General features: G+C 38.3%; 2 protein-coding genes and 1 long non-coding RNA gene across 6 annotated transcripts in view; 2 read left to right on the forward strand and 1 right to left on the reverse strand.

The window, feature by feature from the left end:
- LOC135114152 (cardioacceleratory peptide receptor-like) overlaps positions 1 to 2,049 on the forward strand; it is a 72,397-nt gene extending 70,348 nt beyond the window's left edge. The window contains exon 7 of one of the 2 annotated variants that reach the window (XM_064029902.1): positions 611 to 2,049. In XM_064029902.1, the coding sequence (XP_063885972.1) occupies positions 611 to 871 (261 nt within the window). In that variant the 3' untranslated portion in view covers positions 872 to 2,049. The remainder of the gene's footprint in view (positions 1 to 610) is intronic. The other variant, XM_064029903.1, reaches the window with a different exon arrangement.
- A 2,053-nt stretch (positions 2,050 to 4,102) lies between these two features.
- Positions 4,103 to 19,579, forward strand: LOC135114155 (uncharacterized). 3 transcript variants are annotated; one of them, XR_010275280.1, is made up of 5 exons: positions 4,103 to 4,282; positions 7,991 to 8,104; positions 15,702 to 15,931; positions 16,707 to 16,836; positions 19,283 to 19,579. It is a non-coding gene; the product is annotated as an uncharacterized LOC135114155 (long non-coding RNA). The 3 variants fall into 3 exon arrangements; XR_010275279.1 differs by having other exon boundaries at positions 4,106 to 4,282; positions 8,007 to 8,104; XR_010275278.1 differs by lacking the exon at positions 7,991 to 8,104 and having other exon boundaries at positions 4,113 to 4,282.
- The window catches only part of LOC135114154 (Kv channel-interacting protein 4-like), a 38,864-nt gene continuing 28,655 nt past the window's right edge, over positions 9,787 to 19,995 (reverse strand). Inside the window, exons 5-7 of the mRNA XM_064029904.1 lie at positions 19,276 to 19,420; positions 16,751 to 16,813; positions 9,787 to 15,919 (exon numbers count right to left, since the gene is read on the reverse strand). Of these exons, the coding sequence (XP_063885974.1) occupies positions 15,872 to 15,919; positions 16,751 to 16,813; positions 19,276 to 19,420 (256 nt within the window). The 3' untranslated portion in view covers positions 9,787 to 15,871. The remainder of the gene's footprint in view (positions 15,920 to 16,750; positions 16,814 to 19,275; positions 19,421 to 19,995) is intronic.

The raw sequence follows: 19,995 nt of genomic DNA on the forward strand, positions 1-19,995 counted from the left end.
GAAGTGAGCGAGCAGGGTGACTCACAGCGACACTAACTCATTCCTCCTCCTTTTTATCCAGCCCATTCAGTGCTGCCAGTCACTGAAGCTCCTGTGCGTGGGAAACTGAGGCAAGTTAATTGAGAAAGGATGGATGTTAAATGATTTTAGATATAGTGACAAACAAGCCCATTTCCAGCGAGATAGGATTCTCCACTGTCGTGAAATTAAAAGTCTCTTTCGTGCGTAACATGCGCGTAGACCGAATGCAAAACAGGCTTTACTAGCACGTATATTCAGTGCTGTTATTTTTTCCATTTTGTTATCCCGTTGCAAAGACAAAGTTGTATCAATATGGAAATTAAAAACAGTTTTCGTGTGTATTGTGTGTAGAGTACATATAGTAGTAATTTACTATACACAACTGTGACGTTTTTCATTTTGCCATCCCGTTGGTAAGATGAAATTCTATCATTATAGACACAATCTAGCACGTAATCAGTGTTCGTTCAGTACACACGCTGAAATTACAATGATCATAATTCTATATAATTGCATCGAACTTGTTTGATGGTCTTTACTAGACCTGTATTAAGTATCATCCCTCATGTGTGTTATTCTGTGCCCACAGGAGCTGCTGATCGCTTTCGGGAACATGGACAACATAAATCCCAACGTGGTGGCCCTTTTTGGCATCATCTCAGCCTCCAACTCCAGCCTTAACCCATTCATCTACCTGCTGTTCTGTCCCAAGGCGGAGAGAAGGTCGCCGGAGAGCTACAGGGTCACCTTTTCCCGTCGGTGGCCCACTTTGAATAGCCGCCATCTCTCCACTCCGGCCTCCGCTCAGACCTTCCTCACGTCCGGTAACTCCTGTAAGAGCAGCAACTGATATGAAGCAAAGAGGAGGAAGGAACACTCTCGCAGACCCGCTGACTGACTCGCCGGGGAGGAAGTGATTGGGAAGACGAGACTAAACTGGAATGTGCCGCCATCCCAAGAAAAACGGGGGCCTGTGACACACAAACACACACACACACACACACACACACACACACACACACACACACGTTTCTGCTTGTGACGAAGACTTTACATACATTTCCTCCCTATGTGTGTATCAGTGTCAGTGTTCCAAATGGCTCCCGATGCGCACAGTGACTTGCGGTGCTACAATACGTGATATGTCCAAACACTGACTTGCCTTTACAACCTGACTGGTGGGGCGCTGATTCTCAATATGTGCAGCTTTACTGCACAAAGTTTTTTTTTTTTTTCTGCATACTTGTGCACCACAGCATTGTTCTGTAGATGCGGTGGTGGCGGTGGTGGCTGTTCCGTGCCGGCAGGAGTGCCCTGGCTCTATGATTCGGAGGTCTCTGACAGCCAGAGTGTGAGGAACTACTGCCAGATTATCGTCGCTGAAAACCAAAGTTGCTTCACAGACGTCACATTCTTTTTCTTTCATCATCATCATCACCTTCTTCTTCTTCTTCTTCTTCTTCTTCTTCTTCTTCTTCTTCTTCTTCTTCTTCTTCTTCTTCTTGTTTTTATATAAATTTTTTTTCCCATAACTAGAAGTTCTCTCCTGATACAAACACTCACACGCAATGGATTTGTCAGTGCTTTAAATAAAATTGTCGCTTTTACGTCCTCTATTTCTCAGACTCGTCTGATACTCAGTGATACCGCACCTCGACTGTCTTCAATATGCTTGATTTCATTTTACGATGTATTTTTTTTACTTCAGAAGTTTAAATGTTCAGTATTCGGTTTGATTCAGCTCGATCAAACGCCGGTTTCTTTTTTCCCAATAACTCATACCATGTATGAGGTTTTTATTTTCTACTTTTCATTGATGTATTTAGCATTAGCAAATCGACAGTGTGCTTTGTGTTACAGGAAGGTCTGTAGTACCTGCTGAGCCCTGCACATCACAGGCTTTTCTGGCGTAGTTCAAAGCTTTTTTTTTTTTCTCCGTTTTCAGTTCACGTCTGTGTCTGTACGAGTGTTAGGTACTACAACAACAACAACCACAACAACAACAACTAGTACTACTACTACTACTACTACTACTACTACTACTACTACTACTACTACTACTACTACTACTACTACTACTGCTGCTACTACTGCTATTACTACTACTATCACTACTGCTATTACCACTCTCTCTCTCTATCTCTCTCTCTCTTAATAAAAAACCTGGAAGGAAATGTATATGAATTCGTACAAACTTTTTCTTTTTTTGGAATTCTACGAACCGTACGCCTGCGTTGTTTTCAGCTCGTCTCCTTAGTTCTTTTTCGGAGGTTTCATACACATTTCCTTCCACAAAGCTGAATGTAGTGCACTGACGCTCAGATGAGAGACGACCTCCACTCCCTCCAATGCTTGACAGATCGGTGGTGGGTCGTAGAAAAAGAGAATTTCATATTAATGTGACCAGGCATACAGAAGATTGTCCAACCCGTGTTAGTGCAGCAGTCACAGAAGTTTGTACGTTGTATATTTTTTTCAATCTTTTTGTATTCGATAGATTTGTAACGATTAACAATAAAGCTGTGATACATGAAGGTTGCAGTCATTCCCCGGCGCATCGATCCCGTGCGTCGGGAGGGGATGAAGGGGGAACTAGGAGCTCGTGTGTCAGTTTAGAGTTAAAAAGGGTGAGACGAATGAATGGAGTTGGTGGTGAGGGAAAACTGCGGAGTGAGGCTGTAGGCTTAACTTTCTCTGATGCTTCAACAATATCCACCAGTTATTTTGAAAAGACTGGATGTGACCATGGAACTCCCATTAAACTCCTGTACTTCATCCATTTCCAGTATTCCAGGATACCACTGGAATCAGGCCCGTATTCTGAAACGCTTTATTCTTTCATTAAGACTATTTTCAGACCACAGATTATCAGTTGGGTTCTAAAGAGGCATTTAGTGATAGTTCAGAATCCTTAAACTATCACTCAAATCATCCAAAAATATCTTTTTAAATCATCAGTTTAAACCCCAGCATGTTAAAAATCCGTCATGATAAGACGCTGAAAGATTTGAGAATACGGTGCTCAGTACATTCCCTCGCATATTATCTTACTGCTGGCTTTAAAAAAATCACCAAGAGCGTATGATAGAAGGAATATATTATATCTATTGGCGTATCTAGTCTTGCTTTCGTCCATTTTCATGAAACTTTTACATGTGTAACTTGAGTTTTAGGACTGATTGCAAGTTTAGTTGTTGGTTTTGGTTCTGAAAATACAGAGAATAAAAAACTGAACTAAAAATTTCGTGTCATTCCTAATTGACTTGGTTTATGCAACATCACACTCTTATTTATCTTCTTTCTCCGTCTTATTTATTATTTTCACTTATAAAAGCACACTTTTTTTTTACTTCGTTTTAACTAATTAACTTTTTTTTTCTACCTATAGAAGTACATATGAACAGTCTACAAGTCGTTCCTCATAATTATGCCTTCTTCGAAAATACTTTGCAACCGTAGCAGCAGGAGTGTCTCGCTTCATACTCCCTCAAACTAGGATTAGGAACACGTCGTTGTATTCTCATTTGAGGCAACACTGTCCTCTCCTGCTACGTAATGATTATGAGCTTTAGCTGCGCATGAGGTTTATACTTAAACCATATTTGATAACTTGTATTATAAAGACTCCAACCAACATCACATCAAGAACCATTTTGCAGTAATTTCCTCATATATTGTTACCTAAGTACTGTTACGTATTTCCAGACATGAACCCATGTTCTGAAACACTTTTACCTACATTTCCGCTACTTTCAAAAGTCTGTAGATTATGTTACATAGGTTTTTATTCATTTATTTATTTATTTTTGTGGATCTAGTGATTTCTACATTATCAATAAGAGAAACAACCTTGAGAAGCCAGCTTATAATCTATGTGGCCTTTGAAAACAGTAGTGGTGAGAGAGCGAAGCGTTGCAGAATACGGGTCATGAAACGAATATATACATTTTCCTGTGCATTCACAACTACGGAGTTTTACCAAAGTTCACATATATATTCAAAGGAAGCAAAAATGATCAAAATGAAATTTATCATGAAAATAAAAGACAAAGGGATAAATACGAGTGTTAATTCACCGTTGAAGAAGGCGAGTCACGTCATCAGTCACATTCAGGGCGCCATTCATCAGTTCTTCAGTCTCCTTGCTGCTGAGTGTGCTATCAACGCGCAGTCTATGGCATTTCGCCATTACTGTTGTGTGCGGAAGGGGAAAAGAAAAAAAAAAATTAAAGCTGCAGCCATTCACCCAAAATGTCATGAGGTATGTGGATGTGTACTGTCAAGGTGTTTCTGGTAATAACAGAAAGCTTAGGGTATCTTATGTAAATAGCTGACAGCCAGACCAATCTTGTTGAGGGAAATGCTGAGGGGTGGGCCCAGGTGGCAATGTATATTGCATTTAGCAGTGAAACTGTTAGGAGGAATATCACACAAGATAATTTTATCCTTGCTGACAGTGGCGTCATGAAATATGACCGCTGGGGGTCATAGAACAAAACTTATTAGGTCTAGCATCGGAGTGTTTTAGCGAAACAGATTGTGTAATTGAACTTTGTGCGCACTTGAGCTGTTGGCTATTGCTACTTTGGCCGGTCTTTTTCAGTCTTGTTTCTGTATATTATAACGTGGGGTTTCAAATGTGGGAGTCAAATCAAGGTCTTAGTTGGCTTTCATGTTTGCTTGCCTATAATTGCGCATCATTAACTCGGTGACAGCTTTACCTAGTATCTGTGAGTCTTTACACGGATATATTCGGTGTTGTTAAGTATTGGTTGCTGCTCAGGATGACCATCAGCAGGAATCAAAATAATAGTCCGTGGTAAGAGTGATACTGTGTGAAGGTTATCACCCGCCATAGGTGTGTTTAAGATCATCAAGAATTTTTACCTAGTTCTCTTACCTGGTGGGCCAACCAGGCCCCAAATGTGGGTAAAGGGGTAAAGAAAGCCGCACTCTGTTGATGAGCCAGCTCTCACATACACAAGTACTCCCAAGTTGTATTAATACACATAGAAAGGGCTGGATAGTGCATCATAAGCATAACTTGTAGTAGTCATAGTATTCAAATAATAAATCACCAAGATGGATTGCTAATATGACTTTGAATGAATCGGCATTACTGTTTGAAACTGCAGACTCAGGAAGGGAATTCTAGACACCAATATTACATACAGCAAAGGAACTCTTCCAAATATCCATGGGATAACGTGTACTGTTGGCCTTGAGTGATATAGAGAGTTGGAAGATAGAAAAAATCATCCAAACTTAAGAGAGGATTTATGATGAATAATTTGCCAGATTTTTTTTGATCAAATCATGCCTTAAGAACCTCCCTTTAACAGATTTAAAGCCCTTAGTCAGTCAGAATTTTGTAAATTCTCACGACCACAAACATGTTTGGTCCAACAATGCTAAAACAGATTCAAGTGCTTGATCAACAATGTATCCCAGGTTCCACACCGCTTAGCTGTATTCTAACAAAGGATGTACTTGAGAAATATACAAAGTGGACATGAATTTAACATGATAGTTGACAGTACATTTCAATTGATTATTTGCAACAACAGATCCTTTACATACAAATATAGAAATATGCTTATGAAACTTCAAGGAAGTATTAATAGTAATACCCAAATCAAGTGCTACATTTTTTTCAGGTATCATGTCATTTCCCAAAGAAAAATGAGACTGATCTTCAAGTCCAGACTAATTGATATGCTTTTTGTGAAAATGAAGAGTAACACACTTAGTGCAATTCATTCTCAATCCCCAGGAACCAGCTACTTTGTACAGTGTATTAATTAATATCTCTGTGACATGACTCAATACTAGTCCTGATAGATTCTTTACTAGTCAGTTGAACTTGTAGATATAGCTTTTGGTAATCTGCAAAAATCTTCATAGAGCACTAAACTTCATTAGTCAAGTAATCAGTATAAAGCAAAAAAAAAAAAAAAAAAAAAACAGGAGGGGACCAAGAACTGATTCCTGGGGAATCCTACCAAGTACTGGCTTAGGACTGCTATTATTTTTATTAACAACCTTCATCTGTATCATTTAAAAACTTCTGTATCCAGTCCAGAATCTTGCCCCTTATTCCTAATTTGAACAATTTTTGAACCAAGAAATCATGAACAACCACATCAAATGCTTTAGAAAAGTTGAGTAATATTAAATCCACATTGTGCCCTTGGTCATCTCAGTTAGTAATGTCATTATTAGTAAGGAGTTGATCTTCAGTTGACCTACCAGATCTAAAACCATACTGATTAACATCCAACAAATTATTAGTATTAACATATGAAAATATAAAATCAACTAGAACATGTTCCATACATTTAACAAGGACACAAGTTAGAGACACTGGTCTATAGTTCAGAGGACCATAACAAGAGCATTTCTTGTAATGAACGTTTTCCAGACCAATGGTAACTGAATAGTATCCAATGACTTGTTGAAAATCAAATGATTGAGTAAACAACTAAAGCAGAGGAGCAGCTTTGACTGTAACAGCTGGCTGAATGCTTTCTGATAACCAAAACCTTAGGAACCACCATTATTCAACCTTAAGTATCCTGCTGGTTTGGCATGAAAACACTCCAAAAAAAGAATATGCATTATTATGTCTTAAAGTTGCCAAGTTAATTTCTAATTCTTCAATGGGTCCTGATGAATAATAATGCATATTCTTTTTTTGGAGTGTTTTCATGCCGAACCAGCAGGATACTTAAGGTTGAATAATGGTGGTTCCTAAGGTTTTGGTTATCAGAAAGCATTCAGCCAGCTGCTACAGTCAAAGCTGCTAGGGTAAGATAGACTGTCAGAGGATGACTTCAGCAAACAAGGATGCAACTCATCAGGACCCATTGAAGAATTAGAAATTAACTTGGCAACTTTAAGACATAATAATGCATATTCTTTTTTTGGAGTGTTTTCATGCCAAACCAGCAGGATACTTAAGGTTGAATAATGGTGGTTCCTAAGGTTTTGGTTATCAGAAAGCATTCAGCCAGCTGTTACAGTCAAAGCTGCTCCTCTGCTTTAGTTGTTTACTCAATCATTTCACCTGGTAGACTGGCCTGGTATGGTGACCATAGAGTTGTAAATAATATTTAGGCAGACAGCTCGATAGTTATGAAACACCCATGAAAGTGCACCCAGGATTCAGAAGGAAAACTGTAGGCTTACATCAGTGTCAGAACTCACAATTTATTTCTGGGTGTTGTCCAAGTATATTTACCTTCATAATATTTACTTTTATTACAGGAATAAAGACCTAGTGCACCTAAGTATGCCATTGCTAATAACCTCATCCCTATATCAACCCTGCTATGCATCTGACTGTGCTCATGTGTGGCATACAAGGAAACCCTACTCTTAATAATTGACACTAGAAAATATTGTATTATCATTTGCAAAGTGTGTCTTTTGTAGCAATTTTTCCTTCCTCTTGCATCACAGGTTGTGCTTTCACTGTACTAGTTCAGAACTACTGTAAATGAGTAATAGTAAAAAATGAAATAAATAAATAAGTAAATAAATAAAAAATGCTCAGAAAAAGGATATTGCTGGGGCATCTAAAGCAACACCCCCAGATCTGCCACTGAGTATGCTGTCCAGCAACAGATGTATATCAGAGACAGGCAACCTTTTCAGGGCAAGTGTCAAATAAGACTTTTGGGAGCATCACGTGGGCTGTAGTGATAAATGAGAGCCACAAATTCACTTAATGAAAGAATTTTATTGGAGAACATACAAATTAGGGAGACAATTTGTTCTGCTTGCCTCATAGAAGTGTTTTTATGACCAGGTCAATAGATAAGGTAGACAAGAATTTCATTAAGATTCCAGTCTGAGAGCTGGGAGTGAAGGCAAGACTTAGTGTACATTGTTTTTGAGAACAGTTCACAGCAATACTAGATGCTGCCAAACATGGACATGTTGCATTGAATATATCCAATGTACGTAGTTTTGAAACTTTTCAGAAGAGAGGATGAGATTGCAAAAAAAGGACAACAAAGATGCAAATTCCTCCTGCATAGAGTGGTGACAGATCCATGGCATCAGGGACACAAGCTGCAAGGTGAGGGAAATGCACAAACTGGCCAATAGTCAACAGAACCTTCCACAAGCACAGCTTAACCTCAAAGGCAGTGATGTATCTCATGGCAATGTCCTTGCTTTGCAATTTTGCATTAAGGTTGTTAGGGTGCACAGGCAAGTGAGCCTGGCCCTTTCAGCTTATTATCAGCTTGGGGAATTTTTTTCTGAGGGAGGAAAGTGGCAGTCTCTTGCTGCAGTACACACACACAACAGCAATGCCCCTCAACTCAACCAGCCGACATCACAGAGCTAGAGCAGGTTGCTGTAGTGCTCAATGATCTCGTGTATTAATACCTGGAATTGGTGCTGATTAGGACTGTGGGAGAGGATGGAGTTAATGATCTTTACTATGATAGATGTGACATCAACTAGGTTGGCAGACTTGGTGCACAGACACTCTTGGTGGATGATGCAGTGCACCTTGTGGATGGGTTGTGTGTATCTGGTGGCCTCACAGTGATGCACTACTCATAAAACATTTGTTTCTTCCCAATCATCGTGGAAGCACCATCACTTGTCATGCACATGTGATGGGAGTGGTGAAGGGAGTGCTGTTCCACACACTGAAGCAAGGCTTCGAAGATGCTTTTTTTTTTTAGAGTTAGTTGCCCTTGGCTGGTGTCCCTCCTACAAAAAAAAAAAAAAAAATGCAGCTAGATAGGCAGAGGAATTTCTCACATGGTGGAGGTCAGCAGAATGCTGAATGAGACCAGTGAAATTCACCACAGCAATAAGGCACACATTGATCAGTGGAAATAAATAGCTTCATCTGGCAAGCAAGAAGGCAGGAAACCTTATAACTGGTGTGTGTAACCTAGCTTATTGACCTCAGCAGCCTGTTTACAGAAGACCAAAGCTGTTTTCTTCAGGTTACCTGAGAGTCTAGTGATGGCATCATTCCTTTCATTGGCAGATGTTGACATGAAGTTTGATGTTCAGTGCTGTCTCCCAGTGGCAGGGCACTTCGAACTCTGAAAACCAAAAAATTTTGAAGCATATGAGGCGCTCTATGAAGAAATATTTCTGCTGCCACTCAAGGTTGAAGACAGCAGTGGTGTTTAAGCAGAATTTATCTATTTTTGGCTGGAGTTTCGCTGGCCAGATTCCAATGTTAATGCTGAGCAGGAAGGCGATCCAGACGCTAGTCCTTTTAGGGCCATATATGGTCCGCGGGTCATATGTTGCCCGCCCTTGTGTAGATGTTAGTTAACTTGGTTAACTGTGGAACAGTTGTCATGTAACAGGACCTGTAAACATGAGCTAAAGCAAAACTGGCCTTGAGGTACCTTATGCACCACTTTCCCCCTTCATATACATTTGCATCACAGTGAGATGATGGATGAAGTCTTTAAGAGGAACTCAGAAGTCAGGGGACTTCACTGACAACCTGCATATGTGTATACGGTTTGGAAAACTTTCAATAGGTGGCCAAAATGCTTTATAAGGGAAGGAAATCATTGTAATCGTAATAATATCTGATTTCATATGACATTCTTATTATTCTTATTGATGCTTGTGTGAAGCAAGGCTATTGCTAAATGAGACTATTGTGACCTGAATTTTTTAATGGGAGTTTGCAGAGGCAACAAGATATGAGTTTTTAGTAAACACATCAAGATAGAATTCTAGTACCAGGATTCAAGGTAAAAAATACATAATACAGAACCAGCACAAAGTTTTTATTACCAATATACATAGTCGATATGTGAAGGTATTGTTTTGGAGATGACAGGTATACTGGGTAGTCTCTTCTCTATCACAGGTGACTAATTACTCCGTCCAAACAAGTTCCATCAACTCCCAGGCTCATAAGAAGAGGTGGCCTGTCGTGTTGTTTTTATAGTTTATAGTTGTTTCAGTCACAGAATGCTTTCAACAAAGGTTAACCTTTTCCTTAATTTTTACTTAGTTTTAACTTTTATTATAAGGCAACATAAGGATTTCAGACATTTTGAAGCAGGAAGTAAATCTTGACATATTATTCAGTCTTGCATAGCTCAAAAACTTGTGGGTGTTCTGATGGAGCTAAAAAGGAGATGCATATATACTTTCAAACTGCTGCATGGGAAAGAAAGGGAGAGCATGATGTTTTAACTTGGAGCTGTTATGTACAACAGGCTACACTTCTTCCTATGGGCCATAAGGAAGGTAAAGACATGACTGTGACCCTAGTGAAAAATTCATACATTCAACATGTTACTTATGATCTATCACATGAAATAATTCATTGTGGTAAAGATGTAATTTTTGTTTGGCTTAGGTTTGATTTCTCTTCATCCAATAAAGTCATAAGAAAATGAAAGTTATTAATTGGTCAATCAGTCTTTTCTTTGCTACAAGTTACACTATAAGATAGAATTTGCATTTAGTTAGCTTGTGTCTGTGAGCATCCCCTGTGTTCACCATAATCCAATTGATCTATTAGGGACAAGAACAAGGACCCTGAGGAGGATCATAAAGTTGTATGCATGGAAACAATGCAAGCATTCCTATATGTACTGCAGATCTGGTAATGGAGGAGGTACATGGAGGTTGTAGGGGAATGTGAAAAAAAAGAAAATATGTACATGTAAGTTGACGAGTGTGATGAATTAGCACATATTTAATGAAAATAAATCTACTTTAGGTTAGGAGATCAATTGTGTTTGATTACAGAAGACTAGTGATTACAGAAGACTACACATTTTATGGGGATGTGTAAAGGATACAAAAAGGTGGTAAGGGAATTTTGATCCAAGTAATCCAATTTTTACAATTCAACTTTTATTGGCTAGACTAATATCCCTTCTGTTTCCAAAATAGTAGTATGCACTAAATTTTCAGTTAGCTTTGTTGCTCATAGTTGATAATATGGGTAGGTACTTATTATCATATTTTGTTTTGAATGGCATATCTTGATGTTAGTAGTATGATAATTTTGTCATCTTTATCACTGCACTTATAATGAATCAAGGAAATAGGTTTCAGTAACAGGTACATAGTATTTCAATACTAAGGGCCAAAAATGGTTACTTTAGTCTACAATAGTATAGGGAGTAATTCAGTACAAGTTATGGGGTCAGTAAAATTAAATGATATCTAATCTCTTGTTCAGAAAGCATATACATGTGAGAGGTGGTAGTAAACAGGGAGCACTTGCACAAGCAAGGAAGGAGTGTTTGGATGAGGAGAGGTGGAGACTCTTGTGTTTCAGTAGGGAGAGGTTGAAGGCTCTTCTGCCATGGCCAAGCCCCCATGGGGAATGCTCATGGAGGAAGGAAGCATTCAGAAAGAAATAGATAGAGGAAGGCATGACCTCAAAATGAGAAGTAAAAGACTAAAAAGCAAAACACTTACAGGCTAAGAAAATGGTACTGAACATCATGCATTGAATCACTCACATTGATGGATATCATAATATGACATAATTGGGCTCAACTTTTTTAATCAAGTACTTATTATGTACTTGAGTAAAAGTTGAGGCCAATTATTTTTTATTTTCATTTGTTTGTTTTTTATTCATTCTGTTTTCTGGTGGATGGGAGTGTACCACATCAGTCATGGGCTGCTTTTACTGTACTATACTAGATGTACTTGTTTAAACCATAATGCAACTCCTTATTGCTCTGGTGCTTTGGAATGAAAATTTAGTTTGTGATCTTTATCAACCGAGATATAATATTTACATAATACTATAAATCACTTTTACCAAAAAATAACTCATCATCAATGAACTTAATTGATATGCAAGTATATTTGCTGTAAATTAATATTTATTACCATTTTGAGAAATTAATAGAGTTCATATGAATAACAGCACTGTTGGGTTGTCATCTGTTATCATAACATTATGATACCAGTGTTGGGTTGTGATATTTGACTCCAAGCAATGCAGATTTAATGACATGTGGTCCCTAATACTAAAGGCCCGTCCAGACAATCGAGCACAGCTCAACGGGCACTGCCTGCAGACGAGCAAAGCCCACAGTCACAATGGTAGTGTTGTCCACACAGTGCTGAGCTGACCCAGTCCAACCCAGACACAGCCAGAGTGTGTGGTAGTTCAGGGAGGACCTGCAGACTGTGTGCGATACAATAATTACCAGTATGGTGGCGACCAAGAAGAATCAGAAGAAAGCACTATAGCTGGAGCAGAGACAGACATGTCTGTCAAACGTTAGAGTGAACAATGACAACCTCTGCCCCTTGCCTCCATAGGAAGCCTTGTGTGTCTGGCAGTGACGTCATACTACCGGCCACGGGCAGTGTTTGGTGATTTCGCTAAACAACCAACACAGGCACTTTGCCCGTGTTTTAGCAGGCACAAGTGGTAAACTTGCTAGCAGGCAAACTGCTCGCTTGTGCATGCAGGCAATGCTTGATTGTCTGGATGGGCCTTAAGGAAGCTAGCATAGCTAGCTAGTTTTAACTATGTAATTAATATCTCATAAGTATGATAAAGAAAATAAAAAAAAATTGCACAAATACATATGGTATGTAATAGTTGAATTTATTAGGAATTAGTCTTCTGAGCATTGGTGAAAACAATGTGCTTGTGATGAAAAGTGAAAATCAGAAGGTAGAAAAGCTTCTTAAATGTACAAATTAATGTCAGAGATTAGGAATAGTGGCTTCATTTTGCCTGACAATAAAGGTGTTAAGGGACCAAGTTCATTGTGTTCATATCATTGTAGAAGGATAAAGAAGGGAATGTTGAATCTAATAGCCAAAGGTTTGCAGTCTGCTAGATATTCCTGCTAAGGTCAACAACTTAGTATCACAGATATCTATTTATGTAGTTTGTCTAAAGAAAAAAGGATATGTGGGATAAATATTTTCATACAAAATGTGTTTGTTAAATCATGATTAGAATAAAGATTCTAATTTGCATACATTCAAAAATTATTTGGTGTCAGCAGTCAGCAGCAGAAGTAAGAATCTTTTGTGCAGCAATCACTACCTGTAAATGTAGTTGGTGATGAGCAGCATGCCAGGATACCTGTAATGACAACTGTTCAGTGTACGTACAAGTACTAAGTGATTAATTCTTTCTTGGCACCAGAACACCATAGGCTTACTTGTACTGTACTTCAGTAGGATAATATGAAATGCATGATTGTTGCACTTGATGGCAAGCCAGTTCTTGAGGAGTGTAAACAGGTACTGCTGAGTGGTTGTTTTTGCACTGTAAGTGTTGGGAACAGACTTAGTATAGGTAGTGTTCTGATCATGATGTTTGAAAGGAAAGTGAAATGAGGTCATACAGGGCAGAAGATAATCTACTACAATACAACACCCATCATATATAGTGAAATGATGAAAAGGCCTAAAGAATTTAAGTACCTTGGCACCATTGTATATAGGAAGTCATTGAAACCTTACATAGGATTATAAAAGTTGGTGCATCAATGTAGATCAAGAAATGTTACGATTGTTATCATTAGTGGCCCAACATTATGATTATCATCAGTGGCCTAGTGGTGTGAGAATTAGTGAGCTCAGCTCACAGTTGAGAGGACCAGGATTAAGTCCTGATCATGTAACAGAGAGGTACAGGATGCAAGCCGAGGAGGAGTTACGACCTTACAGTCTGGCAGGAGCTAAAGATAGCAATCCTGCCATCCTCTGTGTTTGTGGTCCTGCAGAAGTGGAAGGCCAACAATCCTAACCCCATTTGCCTGTGTCCATGTGTGTGGCTGTGGGTATACATATCTGTACTTGCTTCTCAAGGCCAAAAATGGTCTATACTACTCCCCTGGCGGGTATATATGTACGTTTATAAAACTATGCTTAGGGAACATTGATGTGGAATGAAACACTGTATAGTAAGTTGTAGGTTTTGTGAGGCTTACTTGCCAATTAAGGAGTGCACATTGTTCATTATAATACAGGACTGCATTGTCCCTGTAATGTGCGATTGTTGCTGGTGGGATTGGGGGATAAGACTGAAAATTCTGCCTCTGATATTTTGAGAAATGCATGTTTCCTAGGGTCATTGGAATACAAGGTGCTTTTTAAAAATTTTTTTTAAATTATATTTTTTTCAAGGTAACAGTTGGTCATCTCTGTGAACAATCACATTTTATCTGACTGTTATTGCAGTGCCATGAACTGTAAAAGTGAATTTTGGCAATAAGCTATTTCTTAAAGATGTTTTGGTGGAGAGCAAAACACTTCCTTGGGAATCCTAGACAAATTAAATACCTGAGTGAATGAAATTGAGCACTGATTTTTACGTGTAGGTGAGAAGGACAGACAGGAGCATTAATGGGTATGATGGGAACAGGTAGGCTGAACCCTTTATTGATAAAAACACAAAACAAGATGATTGAAGGAATGAAGGATTGTGTGCATGTCAAGGCAGATTAAGACTTGTGATGACACCTCTTGGGGAAACAAACACATTAGTTGAACTAATTTTCCTGAATATAATTAGATATTTGGAACTTTGAGTTCTACTAGGTCCCTATTGTAATGTCATTCTGTAAACTGCAAGATTAATTTAATTTATCTTTATTTATTCAGGTTATTTATTCAGGACAGTAGTTATGAGAATACATCTTGTGCAACATCTTTACCCACATCAATGAAGGCAGTAGTTTTATTTCCACAGGACATGGCCTCTTGTTTGATGAAATGAAGATTTAGAAGAGTTGTAGACTAATATCAGGTAACCTTAAGATCACCCATCAGATAAAGACATTGTTGATAGATATACTAGGCTGAGGTCCCCTTTAACGGGGATAGCCAAGACAAGGCATCTACTTTAGGGTTCAGGGAGAAGTGATTCGCCCTTCCCCTCTGTCTTGTCTCATCATAGGAACAAGCCTAAGAGGAGGGTCCCCTGTCCCCTCCTCCCCTCCCTTTAGCTAGATAGAATTTTAAATAACTGCCAGACAACTAAGCTATATAAATTGTACCAGGCTATGTAATATAGAATGCTTTTCATATCAAAGTATGTTCTGCTAATTTGTACAAGTGACAAATTTTTTTTTATCATAAACTCTGTATATATATTTATATATAGTTAGAGAATTTAATAAATTTACAAGTTTTGAAAAGGATGGTGCAAACTATATGGAATTATCTAAAGTGATTTTTTTTTCAAATATGAAATTAATGATTTTTTCAAATATGAAATTATCTGAGAAACCACACAAGTTGGCTTTATTATATAATAAGAAATTAAATTACTCCTGATTAAAAGAAAAAAATTTAGTCATGAAGCTTAGCCATATAAGACCTCTTAGTCATACATATTCCTTACATCATTCATACCCTGATCATGGCTTGAAATTGATACCAAAATTAAAAAGAATTGCATCATTCATTTCCCAAACATTCCAAAAACTTGGAATGTCATTAAAAAAAAAAAGGTCACTACTGCTGAGTGGCAGGTGAAAGCAGACAACTCCTTTCTAGGATAAAGTGGCAGTCACTCACTCCACCTGCCAAATTTCTCTTTTTCTCATTAAGTTCACTACTGTTTTGGTAGACTTTCCTCCTTTGCCCAACTTAAAAATCTCACAGCTGAAGATTCTTGGGCATATCCTTGACTACCAATGCCAAAATAAGCCACCGTGTCTTGTCACTTGCAGGATTGTATTATATGCTGCAGTCAACAGTTGGTGTCCCAACTCGAGGCAGCAGCAGATCAAGCACTGTAGCTGTATCCCACTTCAGCACTTCAGGCTGAGGGAAGTCCAGAGTGATGCCAAAAGCACCACTAGTGGGTCAAAAAAGTGGGCAGAATGCTGCACTGCTGTCATTACTGGATTTCATCAAAGATGTTGAAGGACTCAATCACATTCTCATTCTGCAAGGGAAGGTAAAATATTTGCTGTTAAATTGAGAATGTGATTAGATACTTTAATTTGTTAATTCCTGTAAGTTTTCATATTTTTATTTAATATAAATTTCTGAGTTATGTTCAGACATGCATTCTCAGTGTCTTATTTACATTATTACATGAAGATGCATTCCTTCTCTGAATATACTGGTAGTGTGTTACCCTTTGCAAGTAGCCATCAGGATGTTCCAGACTCAAGCCTCAGCCTAAGTTTCTTACATTTATGTGTGTCTTTTCTCTCTTTTACTACAACACCATATTAATATTAGACCCAAAGGGACATCACACATACAAGAATCATATGCTAACCAGATCACTCAGGCTCACTTAAGCAGTGGTTCAGGTAATTGCCAGGGATTTGGCAACCCAATCTCAGGTGGGCCCAAGATCCTCCAAAACACATTGCAATTTTGGCATTTGCTTTGAATCAGTCTTTTGGGAGAATCTTGATTATGGAGGTTAACCTATACAGTCTCAGCCAGATGTAGAGCTCAGATACATGCTGGCATCAGCCAATTTTTTATTTCTGTTTTCCACAAATTGTCTTAAGGTACACAACACTGCTTGACAACTTCATGATTAAAATCAGACTCAAATTATGCTATCATCATATTCTCAGGCCACTATTATTGATTGTAATGTTTCATGTGTGGTTAATCAATTTCTTTCTATGTGTGGCCAGCCAACTTTCCTATCTCCTTTAGTTTCCTTCCATGGTGTGCCTTGCTGATGCTAGCAATGTTTTTTTTTGCAGAGCCTTGTACCTCGTATCACAGTCTCCACCACTCATCCACATACCTTTGAGCAGTACTCCATGAACTCATCCATAGTAACCACACCATCCTTGTTGAGATCAAGCTTCTGCAGGAAAGGAAATAATTTTGGTCAGTACATCATTACTTTGAGATTTATGCAACTTTACAGCTATTAGTGAATAATAGTTAGTAATGTGTGCAAAAGGTTTGAGGAGGTAGGTTTTGTGTGACCAGGAAGAGAGGAGTTGATGAAGCATAATGGTAAGTCGGAAAGTACCTGGGATGCATTAAAAGAATGAGGTCATGGTGATGTGAAAGAATGACAGTTGCTTGAATGCTATGGTTGTTTGTTGAAAAGAGTTTGTGGGTTTGAGAAGAGTGGGTGTTGGTGAGGTGAGGTGGGGAAGTAAATGTAGAGCGAAGAACCAAATATGGTTGTAGTTTACAAGAGGTGTGTATATGAAAATGTGGCTGCAGAATGAAGAAAGTTATACTGAAAGTAGAGCTAAAGTGATTGATTGGTTGTGCAAAATTTTTCAGGTAAATGTTATATTAATTGTTGAAAATGCTTACTGTCAACTATCTCATTACATTTGCATTCAGCATGCACATCTTTCCTGCTCTACTTCTCTTTTACCTCTCATCTTTCTTCATCCATGTTTTCATATTCACATTACTAAACTTTTTTTGGCCATATTTAGCTCTTCACTCCACATTCACTTACCTTCCTCACCAGCCACTCCTAATATCATAAACCTCTTTTGCACAAGACACCACATCACTCAACTGTCATGACCTCAATCTTTCACTGCATATTTGATGCATATTCACCACTTTCATGTGTCATTTCATTTTCATCACTTTCATGTGAAAAAGGAGATTGTGAGGAGCAGAGGATGGAAAGATGCAATGGGAAAGAGATGACTGAGCATTTAAGACAGGAACCTACTCTGGCATCAGGTTCTGAGAAGAGATTAAGGAGGAAATTGAGAATGAATGAGACTAAAAGTAATGAAATGAATGAGGGGAGATTGATGATAGGAGGATGAACATAAAACAAAGAAGGTGTTTCAAGTATCTAGGACTGCAAGTTGCTAAGGATGGAGGAAGAGATAAAGTTCAGAGTGAATGAAGTAAGAAGGATGTTAGGAGGAATAGTGCTTAGTTGTAGGTCACTTGGAATGAATGCATAAAGTTGTATGAGCTGTAGTGTTTTAGCAGATATATTCTATGGGACTTTAGTATGTAACTTGGGAGATATTCTATGGGGCTTTAGTATGTAACTTAGGAGCAAGAGAAAAGGAGATTATTCAATGTAATGAAGATGAATGTGTTGTAGCATAAGGAGGATACGAGTACACTGAGAAATAAGGAATTGTGAGGTGGAAGAGTTATAAAGCAGAGCAGGAAGTTTTCCCCTTTATTTCCTTGCATATTTCATATCAATTCTAGATTTCTAAACCATTTCACTCATCTTCCATCCTTTCTACAAGCACAAACCTGTTCTGCTCAGTAAGTCTACACTTCCAGTATTAGTTATCCCTCACACTTCCTCATTTCTTACATAACTTTATGGAACTCCCACACATTCCTTAACAGCCCCACTGCCATTAAACTTGTCTCTCTTCTCCTTTCCTCTCCTCTCTTGTTTCCATGTCCCAGGCTTTTAGCACCATACAATCATATGTGTACAAGGAGTTGGGTCCGAGAATTTTGGAGCATGTCATGGCATGTCTGTCTCAGGCATTGTTGCCAACAGCTTCTGCATCACTATTACCTAGTGATATTTCCTACTCTGGTGTGGTTATGACAGGTATTGCAATGATGTGTGCCAAAATTCTTGGAGCCAACTTCACTCATGCATCTCCCTTATCTTGGCATCCTTTCCAAGTGACAATATTCATTCCTCTGAGTAACTTGCCATTCAAAAATAGTCATCTGCCTATATCACCTTCCATCATCATGCACTTCATTACTAAATCTGAGTCCATTCACTCCTAATTTCTTTCTTTCACACACCCCGTCAAACCACTTCTCTTTCTTGACCTCTCCTCAGTCTCTTGTGTAGTATCATCTGCAAACAGCTCCTAATTTAAACTCCATTATGCATCAACAGTCATCAGACATTCACATTCCTTACCTCACCCATATTAACCTATAACAAACATGGGAACCACATACAGAGTAGAGACAGCAAGCTGTTAGATCCCATACCTTTGACATCCATCTCTTGAAACTCATTCAGCCAAAGCTTGGCTATCAACATTTACTTCCTTGAAGGCCTACTGCATTCATTGTTCCTAAGAAAGGTAATTCCTCTGATTCTTCAGAGAGCTGATGAATGCTTTGGTATTCATTCCCTTCTGATGCTTTTACATTAGTATCTCTACCAAAAGGCTAACTTTCACTTACTCATAGTCTTAAGATGAAGTGTAGGATTTGATAATCCAGGAGGTTCTGGTTGTATGAAAGGTGATTTTCAGACATAAGCATGTTCTGACCAATAATTCCTCTTGTGAAAGCAGGCTCTTCATTTGTATGTAAACTAACTATACTTCTTCCACTTACTTCAAAGATCCGTTCCACATGGTCCACTGGAGTGCCGTCATCAATGGCTGGGCTCGTCTGTTCTCCCATCAGGTCATAAATCGACGTGACAATATCAACTAACTCTTCCTTTGTGATGTACCCGTCATTGTTGATGTCATACAAGCTGAAGGGTGAAGAGAGGCAGTCAACCAAGTGTACAGTCATATATTATGGAAACTTTCTAAGCAGACATACTTGTCACACTACATTGGTGAAGTCATGCTGGATTTAAAGATTATTTTTTTTAATTTGAAATTTAACTAAATACATAGTACATTTTTTCCACTTTGTTTTATTTTATATTTCTTATTACAGCACTTAAAATACAATTGTTCATGGCCAGTTAGGATGAAAGTGAGGATTTTCAAATAATAAATTGAAAAAAAAAAAAATAATAATAATAATGAGTAAAAAACTGGTATGGGAAAAACATTGATTTGCTTGCATATAATATCTTAGGGATCGGCCATCATCCCCATTACTGACGTGGGTACTCTATGTAGTGCTAATGAAAATATTTCACTTCGTGATGATTCGAGTTCCCTTATGAAGAGGGTTACACTGCACTGTGCAACATCTTTACTAACATTATCCAACACCACCTGTAAAGCAAATGTATTTGCATTATTCAGTATTATAGTTGTGATTGTCATGCATATTTGAATTTGAAATATTATTTTTATTTATTTTTTTTTGCAT

The sequence above is a fragment of the Scylla paramamosain genome, chromosome 27 (assembly GCF_035594125.1).
Source record: "Scylla paramamosain isolate STU-SP2022 chromosome 27, ASM3559412v1, whole genome shotgun sequence".
Classification (NCBI taxonomy): Eukaryota; Metazoa; Arthropoda; class Malacostraca; order Decapoda; family Portunidae; genus Scylla; species Scylla paramamosain.